The sequence below is a fragment of the Chaetodon trifascialis genome, chromosome 18 (genome assembly GCF_039877785.1).
Source record: "Chaetodon trifascialis isolate fChaTrf1 chromosome 18, fChaTrf1.hap1, whole genome shotgun sequence".
Taxonomy (NCBI): domain Eukaryota; kingdom Metazoa; phylum Chordata; class Actinopteri; order Chaetodontiformes; family Chaetodontidae; genus Chaetodon; species Chaetodon trifascialis.
In genome coordinates this window covers 1,991,761-2,012,426 of record NC_092073.1, presented here as the reverse complement: position 1 = coordinate 2,012,426, position 20,666 = coordinate 1,991,761, and the positions used below count along the sequence as shown (strand labels likewise).

At 39.8% G+C, this 20,666-nt stretch overlaps 1 protein-coding gene across 3 annotated transcripts in view; it reads right to left on the bottom strand.

Annotated features, from left to right (window-relative positions):
- The window catches only part of arhgef4 (Rho guanine nucleotide exchange factor (GEF) 4), a 227,619-nt gene that overhangs the window by 205,622 nt on the left and 1,331 nt on the right, over positions 1-20,666 (bottom strand). For all 3 annotated transcript variants that reach the window (XM_070986356.1, XM_070986357.1, XM_070986359.1), the window contains exon 2: positions 4,962-4,991. In XM_070986356.1, coding sequence (XP_070842457.1) covers positions 4,962-4,991 — 30 coding nt within the window. The remainder of the gene's footprint in view (positions 1-4,961; positions 4,992-20,666) is intronic.

The window sequence follows — 20,666 nt, the reverse complement described above, 5'->3', positions numbered from 1 at the left end:
GGAGTGACATGCTCGGTTGCACCACCATCTTGTTGTCTAGTGTTTGATTCTTCGCGAGGAGCGAGATGAGAAATAGAAAGTGAGCGCTGCAGCGAGCGAAGAAATTGTCGCTAGAACAGGGAAAGTCAGCTCGCCAGTATGGCAGTGTTTTGGATATTATAAGTCAGACCGTAGTCAGGCCAATGTGGTCTGTAAATTATGCAAGACTGTCCTCTCCACCAAGACCGGTATTACCACAAACTTGTTTAACCACCTTAGCCGCGCTCACCCTTTGGAGCACAGCCATATTCACCAACGTCCAACAACATCTGCAACAACCGCAGCACCACTCTGCACCTACTCTGCTTCAGTGCCTTATGAGAAATCATCTAAAAGGCACAAAGACATAACGGAGGCAGTGGCATATCTGTAGCTAAAGACATGCTTCCTCTGAGCACTGCAGAGAAGCCAGGTTATAAAAATCTCTCACACATGCTTTTTTTTTTTTTTTTTTTTTTTTAAACACACTTGCAATAAAAATATAATTGAATAGTTCATGTATGTTTAGAGTAAGAAGAGTGACTAAAGTTGTTCATATGTCTAGGCAGGTTTTTTAATTCAGTCAATCTTACTGTCTATCATGTTTGTTTTTTTGTATGTTACAGATGTCAAGATACCTCAGTTTCTGCTATGTTTACAAAACACTGCACATATTTGAAAACATTTTATTCACCAGAAGGTGAATCAGCTTGTGAACTTCCTGGCAGTAAACCTGCAGAAAAAAGTTCTCACGTTTCTCTCTGTTTACATTTTTATTTACATTTATTAATTGACTGTTTTCCATGGTTGTGTTGACATTTCCTTTCCTTTCTGCCTTGATTGCTGAGGGGATTATAATCAGAGGAAGGCTCAATTTGAAATAAAAATGTTTAAATTGAATGTATTTTTCTCCTGGTCCTTATTTTAAATAGGTCATAAAAAATATCAATAATTATCAATATTGACCAATATAAAACATATACATAAGCCATATCGCCCAGCCCTACACCAGACTCCATTCACATTCACATTCATTTGTTTTTTTTTGTTTTTTTTTTCATAATATAAAGTTTCGCTATCTATATATAATAAAGGTATTTTTACCCATATTTTGGCTATATATCCTTCTATTGAGGCCATTTACTATATTTATTACTTGTCACTTATCACAAATTGTGGTTAACAGTGGTATTTTGGCTGAAATCCTTGATTTGATTAACCAGAGCTGTAAATTCAAGTGCCATAGTGGCATGTTCAGAATTTCACTGGCTATTTGAAGTGTCAGCCATCTTCAAAATTGGCTGTAATTGGCTTCTCTGGTTGCTAGGCTGCATGTGCCAGATCGAGATTGGTCATGTGTAATTTTGAAACCTGAGACTCCAAAGCGTAAGGCAGGCAAGATAGTTCCCTTCTGCATAAGTTCAGGGAAGTTGTAAGTGAGAAAGCACCGAAGACAAGCAAAAGACAAGCACATAGCCTGCCATTTTGAAAACAGCTTAATAATGAAATCAATCGTACACTGCAGCAAAAACTAAGTAACACAAATTCATACTGTGCTCCAATTGTTTGCACAAAAAAACTCAAGCTTACTGGCTCACAGTACATTACGAACCTTAGTTTATCCTCTTAAGAAAGTCCCAAACTGGCCCTGACATTGATAATATGCCGTAATGTGCTATGGCGCAGACAGACTGAGACAAACACAGTTCCACGCTGAGCTCCCTCATGCTGGCCTATTAAAATGACCCACAAAGAAGGTGGCAGTTAGCACTTGGCACCAGTGTCATCCTGGCAGCTTTAAATGCCAAAAGACCTTTGAGATGCACTTGAGAACACAAATGCACTGACTACAGCACTGTGAGCAACCACCACTGAAAAGAAGACCTCGAGTCACCAGGAGAAAATGGCCCATCTGTGCTGACTCCTGGACCAGTCGCACAGTTGCTGGGTTTGAGGTTTTTCACGACCAAACATTTTTCTCCAGAGCCTTAACCCCTTAACACTCTATAAATTCCAATTTAGCCTGATAAGCTTGTTGATGTTAGGCTTTTTCTGTTTAGAAGGGAGGTTATCTGAATAGACAAAGAAGCTGTGATCAAGTCTGCCCTTATAAGCAGCAATGTTTGTCATTCAGCACTAGAACAACCTTAACAGATATGTCTATGACATGGCCATTGGCTACATCACCAAATGCATCAGTTGCATTATAGAGGGGACTATAGTACAGATGTTCCCCAATCAGAAGCCTTCAGTTAACATACATCAGTTATACATAAGTCCATACCAAACTTCATGTTTCAAAAAGTTCAATGTTTACCCTTTCCTCAATACCAAAGCCATCTGCCTGAACTACTACCACCCAGTCGCATTCATCTCTCTCATCATGAAGTGCTTCGAGCGGTTAGTCAAATCCTTCATCCTCTCTGCTCCTGACTCACATGTGCTAACTGCAATTTGTATACAGGCCAAACAGATCAATGGACAACACCATCCTTGTTGCCCTCTACACTGCCCTCTCCCTCTTGGAGCAAAGGAACACATGTGAAAATGTTCACTATAGTTCAGCATTCAATATCTTTGTGCCCATCTAGCTCATCATCAAGCTCAGAGACCTGATATTCAATACTGCCCTCATGGACTGGATACTGAACTTCCTGGCAGGAAAATGGCAGGCTGTGCAGACACCCTGGCTCTCAGCACCGGTGCCCCTCTCTTGTACTCTTTGTCCATGCTGAGGACACAACTGTCCTTGGCTTGGTCACCAACAACAATGTCACAGCCTACAGAGAGGAAGTCAGAGCCCAGGAAGCAAAACAAGCTGATTGTGGACTATTAGAAGCCTTCAATGGGACTACTGTGGAGAGGACTCCAGGATACTCTGTATTCAGGATACTACAAGCACACCTTTAAGTGTATCCTGAGTGGTTGCATTGCCACCTTTTAAGGCAATTGCACCGCCCACAGTTGTTTATGGCAGTACTATATATATATTTATAGACACACCATTTTAAGGGCAATTTTTCTGTTACTATTGGTTGGTTTACAGGGAACCAAACAAATATATATCAGCACAACATGAGACTTGTTTGAATTCCTGGAAAAAAAATTAGATTACGGCAGCAATTTAAAGGTCTGTAACCAAGGTATTTTTTTGTTTTTTGTATGTTTTTTTTAACAGTAATACACAGTGTCATAGTACCTCTGAGACTACTGAGATTTTTGATTTTGGTCCCACTCACCTCCACTAGTTCTATTACTGCTGTGTGCTGTGGTTCCTGAGTTCTACAGTGAACCAGACTGTACTTGTAGTTCTGTGAATTATACAGAGGGCACCTGGTCGTATTTCCTTCCACTGTGTCCTCAAAGTGTGGACAATTTTTTGAGACAATGAGAACCAGACCCTGGGAAATCAACCAGACAGACCACTGAGGTTCAAGTGGGGGTCACGATAGTGAAAGTGCTTTCACTCCCTTGTAATGCAGTGTAGAAGTGCCCGAACAACACAGGGTTTCAATGGATTTGTCAGTATCTCTCTCTCTTTCTCTCTCTGTCCCTCTCTTTCTCTCTCTCACACACATGAACATTTGTGCTTGTATTCAACATTTACTCTCCCCTTTATGCTGTTTATGCTCTCTCTCTGTCTCTCTCTCTCTCTCTCTCTCTCTCTCAATCTGTGTGTTGTGTTGTATTGTGTTGTGTTGTGATTGGTGGATTGATGTCAAGCTCTTATTGGCACTTGGATCTTATTTAACTGTTAAGACCTATCATTTTTGAATGCTGATGTTTTTTGTCTGGAACTGTTACAGGTCCCTGTTTCCCACTCATTGAGCAGTTGATATTGGTCCACAATAGATGCAGGACATTTATGTTTGTATTCAACGTGTTTCTACCTTTTATACATTTTAAGATATTACTTTTTTTTTTCTTTCTTTTTTAACAATTTATTACAATAAAAGTAAAAAACATTGACAATATTGGAGTTTCGCTTCTAGTTTTCTTGGCTTTAAGGTCATAACGTCTTCAGATAATGCAATTCAGCTTCCAATACTAGCAAGTCATTTCATATATCTGCATGCTTTGCCACTCTCAGCTAATTAGACCTATGCCTTCTCTGTTTCAAAGTGTAATTCAGTCCATCTGTGTGATATTAATACAAACGATTTCTCTTTCAGACAATTAATTTGAGGTGATATATACACTGAGCCAAGCTGCGAGCAATCATGGCCATTCATATGATGCAAAAAAGTCTTGGTTAATTCAGAGACATGCTGGGGGTTTGCTGGTTCACACAAACTACAGTAAGCATGCAGCTCTTCATCTAAAAGCGACATTCACCATTCCTCCCTGCACTTTTTGAAACTAATTTAACCAACAGTGAACACGTTTTTTACTGAACAAGCAGACAACAATGCAAACTCTGGGACATTGCATGTTACAGACACAGAAAACAAAGCTCCAAAAGTGGTCAGTAAACTGTGAGCCTGATCAAGGGGTAAATAGAAACATGAGTGAATTTAAAACTGTGAACCACAGAGATTCAGTTACAAGTTACAAATGTGTCAGGAGACACAAATATGTCTACAAACAGAAATTTCTCTCTAGCCACCAACACAGCCACACACACAGCCACACACACAGCCAGCCAGCCACACACACACACACACACACACACACACACACACACACACACACACACACACACACACACACACACACACACACACACACTGTGAGTGCAGCACAAGGCACAGTTTTAATTTGAGAGAGACCTTCTCAGATTGGCCCCGGTAGGCCCTGCTACCGAACAGGATCACAATAGTTTGGGTCAGTGCAGTTATCCCTTGCTGTGACAGCATGCACACCCCTTTGCTCCAAACAGAGCAGAGCCAGAAAGGCAACTGTTAAAAAAAGAAAAAAGATTTAATTTTCTGTTGGCTTCTTACCTGTAGAGGAGCAGACTGGCATCTGAGTTTCTGAGGAGTTAAAAAGAAAATAACAGTGAACAGTATGAATACAAGTTTTTTTGTAAGACATTTAAAGCATTGAACTTCTAAGGACCACTGTGACATTGACCAGTATTTTGAATATCAAATACTGCAGTCAGATTGTGGTCACTTGCATGGAAGAGACTGAAGTTCTGCAGGAGTTCTGTCCCCTCTGTCATAACAGAGCTGAACAGAACATCCAGACTGTAATGTGCCGGAGTTTGTGTGTTTGTGTATGTAAAGTTGAAGAATGTGGGTGTGTGGTGTGGGATTCATGTACATATCTGTAAAATTTGATGTATTCTGTCCAGTTTGAAGTATTTCTGTACTCTGAGGTTCTACAGAAGGTGGAAACAAAGAGAGAGTCTGCTGAGATAACCTGGTTCCAGGTAAAGTCACTTAAAATAAATTTCCCAGTGTCTCCATCATCACGCTGAACATCAACAGTAGTAATCTGTACAGTTAAGAGTTAACCCACTAGGTAACAATTAACGTTACGCAATAAGTACAAGTACCTAAACACTGTACGGTGAAAGTATTAATAACATTTTAAAGTTTACAAGCATAGCACTGCACAGTGTTAGCTAACAACGAAGGCACATAGAGTTTGTATCTATAGTAATATTATATATAGTAATATTCTGTTTACAGTGATGATAAGTATGCATCCTGTGATAAAATTTGAAAGGAGGCAGTCAGCTCACTATCAACATGTTCAGGGGACACACCCTGTTTTATCACAGTGAATTAATAATGTTATGAGCCTGTGTTTAATTTGATATGTATCTGATCCACCAACCAGCCTGTATTGTAGTAAGAAATCTTAAGTTTTGAAATGGTTCATCTCTCATTCCCACAGACATCACCCACTAAAATAGCACCGCTAACCAACGAGGCTGGAAGGGAACTGAGGTGGCACAATCCAAAATCTGTTGAACAGTTTATCTTGATGGATTATATTGATGCTGAATTAACAAGAAGCATGTTGACATATGACGGGTTTTATCTTGTGTTTCTCGAGTGATGTGTTTCTGCAGACACATGAGGAACTGGAGGGAGCTTCCATCTAATTCAAACACTGTATCTGTTGTGTCACCACAGAAATACTAGGTAACTGTTAAAGTATGATAAGGCTGTCTGACATTCATTGACTGTGGTCAGTTTCTGGTTTGATTAAAGGTTTACAGTCTAATAATGTGCGTCTGTACTGATTATTGACAGTTGATGATCAGGCTAATCATTAGCTAATTGTTCTCAGTTTCTACTGGCTGTGTGCAGTAAATGGTTGCCCTTTGTGTGCATGTTTTTAGACTACTTTCCAAAACATGATGTGCTTGATGGCATTATTAATGACGTATTTCATGTTCAACATGTAAAAAAATGTTTTGAGTCACTTTTGTGACTGCTCTTATGATTCCACACTCAAATGCTAATAATTGCATGGGTGTCGAAACTTGTTCAGATTAATCGGGATCACCCTTAGCCCTTTTCTAGACTTTATTACAATAAATTATTATAATTATTACAGAAAATACAACGACAACATAATGAGCTGTTCACATTTTTAAAAAACCAAGCAGAAGGTATTTTGTGGAGAATTGCAACATTCAGGTGGCAGTTTTAATAAACTCATTACTGTTTTTCGACACAGTGACTAACTATCAGGCTGCCTATATTTGTTGCTAAAGACTCCCCAGCTGATCCAGAGTGCTGTCACTGTTACTGTCATTGCATTTCTGTCCACGTCCTGACCCCTGCTTGTTTTCTTCTCGCCTTCTCTCTCTCTCTCTTTCCCCAACTTCACATTAAAGAAGACAGCAGATGCCATAGTAGGCCTATGTGATGGCTTCAGCCAGAGCCACACAATTAAGTTAGGTTTGTCACACTCAGCCACATCACCACATGTTAAGTTGCTTTCATTTGCAGCCACTTCAATACATACAACATAAAGTTTGATTTGGGAATTTGTTTTATTAACACTTTGGCATATGTTTGTTGAAGCACATCTAATTTCCATTGTTTGTCACAGTGCCATGTGATTTAAGTTATTAATTCCTTTGTCTTTCTTTTGAGTTGTCCTTTAGTATATATCCTCCCTCATGCCTCATTTTTTTTCAGGTCTATTAGTTGGGTTTGCATTTTGTTTTGTTAGCCCTATTTTTCAGTAGAGTTATGTTTCGTCGACCTCTTTTATGGGGCCTGTTACTTTGTTAAGTTGGTGGTCTTCATTTGCCTTTGTTAAATTTCTGGGGTTTTTTTAGAGAAATAAATTTAACACTTCCCATCCAAAAACCTGTGTCCTGGTGCCTTGGCTGTTTGGTCCACGACAACCTAACTATCAAAGTTAAAGAAACTATTAACATTAAGCTCTCATATGTGCTTGGTTTTGACATTGTATCATGAATGTTTTTCTTGACCTCAACTACGGTGGTACAATTTGGACAAGTCATTAAAAGGCCATTAAATGTTTGGCCAATTTGTTGTTAAAATAAACTAAATGCTAACTAGTAGCATCCCAGTGAACATGCTGGACTAGCACCAAACACAGCCCCTGAGTCAAACAGAGGCCAGTTTGACGATAGATAATTGCAGTACACAGGCAATCTATGAGTTTCCTGATGAATACATAGCTTTATATGTTGGTAAAATTCCATAACTTTCTGTTTTCACAGGAAATTCATAAATATGTAGACTCAAATAGCACTCTGCCAGCTCCCAGCAAACATGGCCAGACTGGGACACAAGTTTGAGTGAGCGCAGCCTCCGAGGCCAACACAGGATAGTTTGATGACAGGGAGTACAGCACCAACGTGGTTTTCTTGCCAGGCTTGTTTCCTGGAGCGCGATATAGATGGCTAACCAAGCTAACTGTAGTTTTCTAGTCCAAATTGTACCACTGTAGTTGAGGTCAAGAAAAATACTCATGACATAATTATAATGTCTCATGACAGCCAATGTCAAAACAGATGGCATAAGACAGTTTAACGTGATGTTAACGCAGGAAGCTAAATAGTTACTCTAAGGTTGATAACAATGCTAGGCATGTTTATGATGGTTAATGTCAAGCTGTCATACCAAAGACATCTCAGTGTCAACTTTGCATTAAAACTGACATAACTGACTGAATGACAGTGAATGAACATTCATAAAGACTTCTTCATGTCCATGACAGATGTCATATCATGGTTATGACAGCATCATGTCAGTCATATGCACACCACTTCAAATAAAGTGTTACTGACCTTTCTTTTAAAATGTACAAATAAACATTTGTATATTGCTAATTCACCATCTTAGCTAACTGCTAGTATCACCATGATAATAAATTACCTAGCTAAGTACCTGATTCACTGCAAAGAAATGGCATAAACAATTATCATTTACATACACCATCTTCCTCATACATGGCCTAACATGTAACCTTGGTTATGTGGGTCTAACTTCAACTCACATTGGAATTATTTTTCAGCTAAGCACCGTGCAGATATTAGGCAGCAAATGACACTGACGAGGTCATCGGAGTTGACTGAGGCTATATGGTGTAAGATCGCTGTCAAGAAGACGTGTCCATAATTAAAGTTTCCTATTTGTAAAGTTAACAATTTATGTGTCATAAAAGCTGTTTTACACAAAATTCTGCTGTCCTGTCTGCTGTTCACAGACTCATCTATACGTGAGTCTGTGAAATTGGGTTCGGGTTACAATTGTTTTTATATGAGTCTAAAAGCTGTGAGTGCAAAGTCTTGAGAATACAAATCATTTTTCTACGACTACGAAGTCTTCACTGTGAATACAAATTCAATTTTACAGGTACGACTTGATAAGTGCTGAAATGACGTCACTGAGGTCACAGTCAAGTCGCAGGGGAAAGTAATTGATTGACGATTCCTCCAACTGCGCATGAACATACCCCAGACGCAACGCCACCAGCCCCAGAGAGACTTCCCAGGTAACGTCAATAATAATGTGCATAGCTATTATTGATTTCATAAAATCGAACCATTTTATACAATATACATTTCTTGGACTCACATATTTATTGCTTTAGCTAAGCTAAAGATATTTACATGCTGATGAAGCTAGCTTACTGCTATCGTTATTGGGTGCTATCATTCATAATTTTCGACCGGAGCATTAACAATCAAGCCAGATTTGGGATGAATTAACGTGAACCTGTAACTTTGTGCAAAGTTAACACGGAAAGAGGGACAAGGTTGATATGGAGAAATAAACCCGGACGTGATGAATCATCCTGCTTATTGCACGGTTTACAAGTGAAATTACAAATTTGAGACAATAAGTTAGTGATTCACGTTAACTCATCCCAAATCTGGCTTGACTGTTAATGCTCTGGTCGAAAATTATGAGGACAGTGCATTTTTTGAGGGGTAATGTTATATGTTTCATAGCTGTTCAGTGCTAACTAATTAGCACTGGCCCACTTCTAATCCCAGTAACAATAGCACTAAACTAGCTTCATCGGCATGTAAATATCTTTATCTTGCAAGCTAAAGCAATAAGTATGTGAGTTCAAGAAATGTATATTGTATAAAATGGTCCGATTTTATGAAATAAATAATGGCTATGCACGTTATTATTGACGTTACCTGTGCAGGGCTCCCAAGTTTTGAACTGAGTTCAGAGTGAGATTTGGCAATGGCAGTGAGGGTTCGGGTGGAGACGGGGGTCTGATCTGATAAATGACACATAAATTGGTACAAATAAAAATATTTATTCAATTCAGCATTTCTTAGTGCAAGTGTGTGTGTGTGTGTGTAACCCCCGCCCTTCACCATCCTGCTCAGTGCGTAAAAAAAAAACAAAGCAGCTCCCGTTCCTGCTCCGGCTCCCCGGCAGGAGACGGCTCCAATCGTTCACTTCAAAGAGCGGCTCTACGAGCCGTTTCGTTTGCGACCGACACATCACCAATTCCTCTACCTATTCCACTGTTTTAAAAAATAGTGGCACAACTTGGTGGGCATTATCCTGGTAATTTCTCTGTGTGGAAATCGATTCCCGGGTCGGGCCTTTCTGTGTGAAGTTTGCATGTTCTTCCCGTGCATGCATGGGTTCTCTCCGGGCACTCCGGCTTCCTCCCACAGACCAAAAACATGCTCATTAGGTTGATTGGTGGCTCTAAATTGCCCCTAGGAGTGAGTGTGAGTGTGAATGGTGTGTGTATGTGCTGGCGACCGGTCCAGGGTGTACCCCGCCTCTCGCCCGTTGACAGCCGAGATAGGCTCCGGCGTGTGAGCATGTGAATGGGTTGAAATGCGTGTGTCTCACACCCAATGGGTGAGACTTGAGAGCTTTGCCAGTGGAGTCTCTATGGGGCTGGCAGCGTTGCCCTGCATGTTTGCATCTGGGGCATGCACATGTTGGAGAAATCGCGGATCAATTACTTTCCCCTGCAACTTGACTGTGACCTCAGTGACGTCATTTCAGCACTTTTCAAGTCTACCCGTAAACTTGAATTCATATTCACAGTGAAGACTTTGTAGTCGTAGAAAATTGAGTTGTATTCATAAGACTTTGCACTCACAGCATTTAGATTCATACTCATATAAAAACGACCGTAACCCAAACCCAATTTCACAGACTCACGTATATGACAGCAGAATTTTGTGTAAAACAACTTTTATGGCAAACAAATTGTTAACTTTACAAATACAAAACTTTAATTATGGACATGTCTTTTTGACAGCGATCTTACACCATAAGGCTACAGGTAATTACTTATGCGTATCCCTTCACTTTTGGATCTATGGCATCAACTACAGTCACAGAGTCCACTCTCATACATGATTAACTGCTTTGTGTGTCTCATTTCAAACAACTGTCTGACTTTTCAGAAAATGAGGGTGACCAGGTCGTTGGAGCTGTTAGAGTCCACAGGAAAGTAATTACTCATCTTTTCCTATAACTGCTTCCATGCATGCTGTCCACTACTTGTACATATTACAATTTAGTAAGTGCATCTTGCAAAAAATGTTCACAAGTTCCATTTTAAGTATATTGACTCTGTTAATGTATGATGTCCACTGTAGTGGTAACATACACACATATCCCCTTCAAAATGAAAAATAATGCTCTTCTACATGTATCCCCATGAGAATAACAGAAATAAAACCATGAAGCAAAAAAGTCTCATTCTATTTCTAACAATTTGTGTGTGAAAGGATTCAGCAGTCACTACAGCACACCAATCATTTGTTTCATTACTCTTTGTTGAACCCTAACCCCTGCTTTGCAGTATTCATTATACTAAAGATTTTCTCATACCACATTGAATAAAAAAAGGAATCTTAGGTCAACATTAACAATACAAATTAACATTAACTGCCCATAACCAGAAATCAGAATCAGAAATCAGAAAAAACTTTATTGTCAAGTACGATTTTACACATACGAGGAATTTGCTTTGGTAAAGTTGGCACATGACGCATCTACTAAAAAATACTATTAAAAAGTAAAAATATAGCAATATAAATATATATACACAAGTAAGAAACACAGTCTTTTTTTTTCAGAACAGAGACAGTTTTTTTCTAGAATTAAAACACAAAACAAAATAACGCGCACCAACACACCGAGGCAGCCATCCGCAGCGCCATCTTCATCTTAACTATGATGTGGTCCCTGGTAACGTACAACTAATTTCAGACAACATTGTGAGGTGGCTCAGGAGGTGGAGTGGTCGTCCACTTATCAGGTCAGTGGTTCAATATTCTCAGCAGTCTACAAGTCAAAGTATCCTTGGGCAAGATACTGTATAATTTTCTCCTAACTACGATTGTATGAATGTGCACGTGAGTGGGTAAAAGATCTTTGAGAGGTCGTCGGAATAGAAAAGCACAAGATAAATACAGTCCATTTACCACACACACACACACACACACACACACACACACACACACACACGTATATACATATATAGGTGTGTGTGTGTATATATATATATTCTTAATAATGAGTACTTTTACTTTTAATACTTTAGGTTCAGTTTTTTATTTGTAAAAAAAAAAAAAAAAAAAAAATCACATATAATTTTGGGCTGCACGGTGGTGCAAGCAGGTAGTGCGCGTGCCTCACAGCAAGAAGGTTGCCGGTTCGATCCCCGGGTCAGGCGGGGCCTTTCTGTGTGAAGTTTGCATGTTCTTCCTGTGCATGCGTGGGTTCTCTCCGGGTACTCCGGCTTCCTCCCACAGACCAAAAACATGCTCATTAGGTTAATTGATGACTCTAAATTGTCCGTAGGTGTGAGTGTGAATGTTTGCTTGTCCTTGCATGTGGCCCTGCAATCGGCTGGCGACTGGTTCAGGGTGTACCCCGCCTCTCACCCATTGTAGCTGGGATAGGCTCCAGCCCCCCGCAACCCCGAAAGCGACTGGCTCTGACGCTCACCAGTAGGGATAATGGATGGATGGACGTATAATTTTCTTTGTACTTCACAATTGTGTGCCACATTGTGTCGGTCTTTCACGTAAAATTCCGATAAAATATATGTGTGATTGTGGTCTTAACGTGACAAAATGTGGAAAAGTTCAAGGGGTATGAATACTTTTGCATACTTTTGTGTGTATATATTAGTGCTGTCGATTAAAATATTTAATCGCAATTAATCTCATGCATGTCATAGTTAACTCACGATTAATTGCAAATTAATAACACATTTTTATCTATTCTAAATGTCCCATTAATTATCATTTTAATAATCTTATCAACATGGAAAAGTGGATACGCTTGCTTTGTGCAAATGATTTTATTGAAAACAACAACGTGTAGTGTTATATTTTACACTAGCATTCTCACTTTGAGCAGTAATTCACATTTGAAGCAAAATCTCACACAATTTAACACTGTCAATAAACAGATGACAAAAAATAAGTACAAAAAAACTCCTTCAACAACCCTTTCTAAGGGATCAAAACAGGGTGATACAAGATAAAGTTACAAAGTGCACATCATTGCAAACTAGGACTCAGGCTATAGTGCAGTTAAATCATGGCTTAAACTTTCCTTTCTTAAGTTTCCTTTGAACATACAAGCAGTCAGACTATAACGCTCATCTATTTATTCACCAGAGGCTTATCAACCCAGCCTCTTATTTCTCTCCAGAAAGAATGAACATTACATCTCATTATGTCTAATATTATGCCTCTGTCGAAAGCCATCCATTGTCGCCTGGTTTTGACAAGGAGGTTGCAGAGAATTCGCATTCGCTGTGTGTTTGGCCATCAAGTGGAATTTCAGACTGGATGTGCTACGGTGATAACTCAGTTCACACCAACAATACACACAGATAACTTTGGTCTTGTCAGTCGACCCATCTGGCAACTTTTTGGAACTAAACTTTCCATTCAGAATCTCGTTCGCATCCATTTTCGGCGTTTCGGGCTTGACAAACCGGTAGCCTACTTTTTTAAATCTAGCGAGCAGGCAAGACCAAACACGTGTGTGGGGCATGCCTATTGTTTTGTTTCCAGTTTACAATCGGATCCTGTAGTTTTTGTAATGTTACTAGCAGTGGCCACAGCTTATAAAAAACTACAAGTTCACTAGGTCACAAAGAACATTAATCTTGCGCTAAAAAAAATGACGCCATTAAAATTGACATGATATTTTTGACAGCACTAGTATATATACACACATAAATATATACGTATATACTACATATATATAGGGCGATTATCAGTATTATCAGGTTCCTGCTGTCTGAGGTATTTGCTTAGCAGCTCATCTTTAAGAAACAGGGTGTATTCTTCAATCTTAGTTGTTGGATCTTAGTTGTTTCCTCCTAGACAATGGCTCTGACGCTCACCAGTCCTCGGCCTCCCTCTGTCTGCTATGCGTACAGTCGCAGGGAGCTGGACTTGGGATGAAACCCTCCATGCATTGTGAAAAGCTTCCTTGTCTTGATATCAGTGGCTTCTATCTCCTCCTCTGGTCAGTTAATGTAGAATATATAGCACAACAGATATATTTCTCTATACATGGTTGCTATGTATTGTTGCATAATACACATTAGGGATGCACTGATATGAAAATTTGGACCAATACCAATATCCACTATCAACATTGCTGTTATGGCCGATAACAGATATTTACCGATATTGATATATGTTTTAAAAAAAGTTTCTGAGATGATAAAATTTTGTACAGACTGAAAATCATGCAAACTGAATTTCTGTGTGTCTTCTTTATTTTCAAAGCATGCAGGGCTACCATAAAACACAAGTGACCAACAGTGTTACTTTTTAGCAACCTTTACCACTTGCAGCAAGTGTTATTGTAAATTAAAGTACCCTCAACCCTCAACTTATAAAACTCCTGTAAGAAAGTTTGGACCATAAATTAAAATAAGGATCATAAATCAAAATAATATCCTGACAAAGTTACCTTATGAAACTTTCCAGTATTCATGGCAACCAGGCATTTATTAAATTGCAAAACATGTTTTAAGCCCATGTCCACTCTATTTAAACTCAATTCTGTGAAAAAGGTTCAATCAAAAATATCAAAAACATGTCCTGACTGTCAGTGCACATTTTTCCAACTTGCACTGTAATTTTCAAGTAAATGTCCCAACACTTACGCAATGTTTCCACCAAGCAAACATAAAAAACACTATACGAGTGCAAATCAGTGCAAGTCAATTTCAAGTCCCATCTATACAAATGGTAAATCAAAATATTAGAACTGACATAACTGTAACTCAAAAGACATGGTAGTCTTTGTACATTTTCCAACTTAAAGCAGCCACCATGTACTCAAAGTAAATGTCCCAAACACTAAAATAGTGTTTCCACCTGACACTGTAGGTTATAGTCTTGGCCTCGTTCATCAGCAAAGGCAGGTTTTTTTGTTTTTTGTTTTTTTTACAAAGAGAAGCATTTCTACTTTCTCGCAGTGGATCCTATTTCTCTTTTCATCAACAATGTGTGATGCAGCAGAGAAGAGACGCTCACTGTCCACACTTGTACATGGAGCCAAAAGGTATTTGCATGCTGCTTTGGCCAGGACAGGAAAGCAAGACATGTTGCTTTTCCAATACTGCAGTGGGCTCTCATTTCTGGGGATGGGGGGCTCACTCAGATAGCCATGCACCTACAGGAATGTAGACAAGTGTATTACTTTGTATGTATGATAAATTACCAGCAATCTGGACATTACAACATTGCTCCCCTCCACTTAAGAGCTTTGGTGAACTTTGCCTGAGCAGATGGCCTGTGCTAAAGGTCAACCTCAAGAGGACAGAGAAGCATTGCTAAATAAGGTTTTTTATAACAATTAGTTTTTTCATTTAAGTATATCTATTATTTTAGTAACTCAATGGAATGTACAGCACATTAATAAAAAAATCATTGCACAAAGGATTTTAACAGGCTTCCTTATTTTAATAAAAAATAGGGTCTGATAATACGATACCTGCACACTTGGTGGTGTGGCTTGTCCGGCCTGCCTGCTGTTCCATGATCGAGTTTTCCTCTTCTCTTGCGGTTCTTCCGTGTCCGGTGTCTCCGTAGCTCTGTCGCTGTACATCATTTTGTCCACTTGCTTCTGGAGCATATTTACCGCCGCTTGCTTGGTGACAGTGTCGAAATAACGGTCTTTGTACCTAGGGTCAAGGTTTGTTGCCAAGTAGTAAAGCGGCTCAGAGAACGTGCTTCCAAATCGCTCGTTCACAGCTTCTGGTAGAGTGTTTTTAGCTGTGCGGACCCCACTGTCTGTGTAAGCTGCCTTGCTCAGCAAACGTTTCAGTGCCACAACAGAGGGAATCACGTCCGCAGTAGTAGCCAAATGTGAGCTGATCTCCCTCGTTAATTGTTCAAATGGAGTGAGAAGCGTGGTCATGTTTTCAACAAGGCCCCACTGATATGCGCTGAAACTAGCAGGCAGTTCATGATCTGCTCCATACACACCAAGTGCACGCTTCTGGTCCAGTAGACCTTTCATCATATAAAAAGTACTATTCCATCTGGTTGTGACATCTTGTTGTAGCATCTTATCTTTCATGCCTAACTCGTGCTGTATGTCTCTCAACCGAGAGGTGGTGAGTTGAGAGTGGCAAAAATGTCAGACTATTTTCCTTCCAATAGCCACACAGTCAGAGATGCTTCGCTGGCTTAACACTCCATCATGCACTGCTAGCTGCAGCGTATGAGAAATGCAGCCCAGGCTTTTAACAATTGCCTTCTGCATATTCCGTGCATTGTCGCGAAGCACAACATGCATTCTTTTTTAATTTTCCACTGAGCAAACATGCAGTCAAATGCGCTAGCAATAGCAGCCCCCGTATGCGATCCTGCAAACTCTTGTGCATGCAAAACAGCTCTCTTCATTTCAAAGTTGTCATCAATCCACTGAGCAGTAAGGCTTCCACTATGGAAAATGGCTGGTTGTCAAGAACAATCTTTTCCATTACCTTGTTTGTTACTGACCTGGCTTTTGCGCTGTCCTTGGCAAATTTCTTGGTTTGGTCAAGTACTTGCTGTATTGGGCTCCCAGCTGCGGCTGCTGCTGCTTTCGTTTTTGCCTGCTGGCTAACGTTAGCAGCGTTAGCTTCCCGCCATTGTTTATGAACTTCTGGATGCCGGTTTTTCAAATGACATATTAAATTTGTGGTGCGGCATCCTCCTCGCATTACCTCGACTTTGCAAGTGTTGCATACTGCTTTTCGAATATCTTCTTGTGACACCCCACAATCCTGTGCTGCGTTTGTGTCACTGACACGCGCCCAAACAAATACTGCATGGCCAAATCCCCCTCCCCCTCTCCCGACACACATACACAAATAGCAACAAGACGGGTATAAACATCAGTTGTTAATATCGGCCCAGTTTTACTCATCGGACCGATGCCGATATATTAAAAAATGACGAACATCGATATAATAATATATGTATATATATCGTGCATCCCTAATGCACATAGTTTACATATTTACATATTTCATACTGTTTATTATTTATGGTTGATTTTAGTGCTGTCAGGCGATTAAAAAAATTAATCTAATTAATTACAGGATTTGTAATTAATTAATCTAATTAATCGCATTTTAATCTCATATCTGCTAAAGGTCCCCAAATAAAGAATTTGAATTCTAGGACATTACAATTTGCTGACATTCACATTACAGCTGGTGAATTCTTTTCATCACTGTAGTTCTCGACGGTAGCTGGAAATTAGAGTCAGATGACGCTATCTGAAACGCCTCTTTTAGGCCCTCGTCTTCCACGATTGAAATCGGCCTGCAATCAGCAGCAACCCACTTTGCGATTGAGTTTGTCAGTTTTTCTGTCGTGGCTCTGCTCATTCGTTTTCCTAACTCAGCAAGTGTGGGTTGGCAGAGTGAGCTCACGGTAGCACTAGCAGCACTAGCAGCAACTACATGTTTAGCGTTTAAATGATAATTCAGGCTGGAGCTGCTACGGTGATAGGAAAATTCTTTTTTACACAAGGTACAAATCACTGCGTTCTTGTTAATAGTCCCGTCTTTGTTCTTTTTATAAATAAACTTGCCGTTCAAAGGTCCAAGTAGGCTTGCCTCGCTCTCCGGTGTCGCATCCATGTCTGTTGTCACCCTGTTTTTGACTAGTGGCGCAGGTAGGATGCGACCTCACTGCAGCCTACGGGTCACTCAAAGGGCCAAATTTAAAATGCTTGTGCATTGACTTGCCACTCATGATTAATTGCGTTAATTTTTATAGCGCGTTAATTTGCAGCGTAATTAATTAATCTAATTAACGCGTTAAACTGACAGCCCTAGTTGATTTACATTGTAGTATAGTGTATAGTGTACATATTTTTACATATTTTCTCTAAGATATTCTTATTTCCTTTTTCAATTTCATTTACTACATTGGAAGCAAAAGCAACTAATCCAATTTCCCCTCAATGATCAATAAAGTAATCTGATTCTGATTCTGATGTTCCAATCGGAGGTGTCTAATGCTCACAGCAATCACAAATCCTTCAGTGGCTGTTGCAACTATGGACAAATCCACCTTAAGCCATTCAAAGACCCCCCTCCTCCACTGAGGCCAAGGGGGGAAGAGGAGGGTCATGGAAAAAGGTTGCACCGCCCAAAGGGTGTTTTGTTCTACTCTGAAATATCAGTGAAGATACAGCATACACATACATACATACATACATACATACATACATACATACACATACAGCATGTCTGCAATTGTCCATGAACTGAGATTTGAAAACTGAGGCTTGGAATCCAATAATGTGCAGAGGAGGTGGATCAGTCTGGCTGGATATGAGTCAACACACCTCCATAACTGCTGAACAAAGTTGAGCATGCAGGCAGAGTGAAGACATGACTTTGCTTGTCCCTGCAGTCAGTGCTGCAAAGACAAGAACATGAGCCAAATCCACAGACATTTTCAACCTTGTGGACCAACCCTCTTCCTGACACACCCCGTCTTATTAAGCTGGCTAATGGTTTTGTCAAGTCAATGTGCAGGGAGTTAAGACAACCATTCATGATGCACTTAAGCACTGACATCACCAACTAAAGTGCACAAAAGCCATTATGCTGTCAATAATTTGGGCCAGAATATACCTTGCGTGCAATATGGGTAAAAAAGATAATCACCTGGGTGGAAAAATTATCATTTGAGAATCATTTTGCACACAAGAGGTTCTCTTGTGTTCTCTCACAGAGAAATTAAAAATGACCTTTCACGACTGCATGAGCTCCTACTTCAGAAATTGGAAAAAGGGGACTAATTAAAACTTGATGACTGAAATGAAAAATATCACCACACTCTGTAGATTCTTGTAATATATTCACATTATTGGTATGATTTGGACTCAACTATTCCAAACATCTGAAAGGATTTAAGCAGCCAATCGTTCTATTGACTCTTCAGTGGAAGGATGAATATTGGTTCACTTTTCATGGAATGTAAGCGTTCATATAAATGGATGGTGGGTCGACCACTGTGTCATGCAAAGTCCCTCCAGAAGTTTATATTTGTTTTACATGGTTCCAAAACATCAAACTCACAACAGAAAGATCCATCTCTGTAATGCCGGACAAAATTACTCTTGTTCTTTACTTTTATCCCAAGTTGTCCTTCAGTCTAAAATATTAGGTTGGTGATATGTACAAATCATAAAGACTGTTATTTCAATTTACCTTTAATTTACAATAAAAAGTGCAAACATTGTTATTTTATGGCCACATTATCATCAGAACACGACAGTAACACTGTATGTTCATTGATCCAATCAGTCAGGAAAGATTAAGATAATGCTTGAGTCAGTTTGTGGTCTTTAAGCTATAATAAAAGTTACATTATCATTTGATAACTGTATCAAATGATACACAGTCAAGTGGTTATTGTGAAACTGAAACTTTGAAACAATTTAGAGAATTATTCCATCAGTTATCATTATTATTATTATCAGGCCCGCCGATAGGGGGGGACAAATGGGTCTGCTGTACCGGGCCCAGGGAGAGGGGGGCCCACAACTGGGCCCTCATTAAATTGTGGAATTAAAAAAATGTAAGAATAGTCCTATTTGTGGAAAACTATTATTTCAATCACATTACAGTTTTTTATTTGTATTCTCCTAGTTGTCCTTGAGAAATAGTGATCATGAACCCTTCCACCCCAAACACAAAAATGGTTTGGCCTAGATCAAACTTTGATGTTGTTATTAATTTGAAGTTGAGAAGGCGCGCGGGTCTACGATCAAAATATCTGGTAAGCACAAGTCCGGTGCCCAGAAAAGGAAAGAAAAGAGAAAAAGAGAAGAGGGCAACAAAGGGTTGAGAAATGTTCTAAACAAATATTTTAAAAAAAATGTCCCGACAGTGAAGCTGGGACGAGTGGAATAGAGCAAGGTAAGTAGTGCAGCCAACCTTGTAACGCAGCCTAACTGACTAGCTCTAATGTTAACGGCCATTAGCCTAGCTTGTACAAAGCCTGACAAAACACGTTATCTTTGACAGAAACAGAGAGGAGGGAGAGCGAGCAGCAGTCAGGAGTCAGGGGTCAGGCTACGGGTGACGGAGAAGAGAGAGGGGGGTTGTGTCACGGTGGAGCCGAGGGGCAGAATGAGGCTGCCGGTGACGGAGAAGAGAGAGGGGGGCTGTGTCACTCTGGACCGAGTCCGGAGCAGCAGTGAGGCTACCGGTGATAGAGAGGAGAGAGAGGGGGTGTGTCAGTGTCACGGTGGAGCGGAGGAGCAGAGTCAGGCTGCAGGTGAAGAAGAAGAAGACAGAGAGAGAGAGCGGGATGAGAAGAGAGGAAGATAAGAGAGAGAGGTGAGAAGGAGCAGAGGTGAGGAGAGGAAGACAGGAGAAGAGAGGAACTTATGTCAGTTATGAGATGTTCATTTGGTTTTGAAGTTACAGAACTGACAATTCTAGCATGACGTTGAACTGATAAAGTTTTCATTTAAAGTTTGATATACATGCATATTTACTGTATTATCAGTTGACAAAGAGAAAATTCTTCAAACTAAAATGCCTAATTTATTCTTCCCTGGTCTATTTTTCCTGCATGTATAAGAATTAGAAAATGTGTATGCATAACTCTTAATAATATTAGCAGGTCCTTTGTGACAAGTATATAAATGTCATATTTAACAAAAATCTCAGCTGCCATGGAGAGCTAAGATTTTCCCCTCATATAAAAT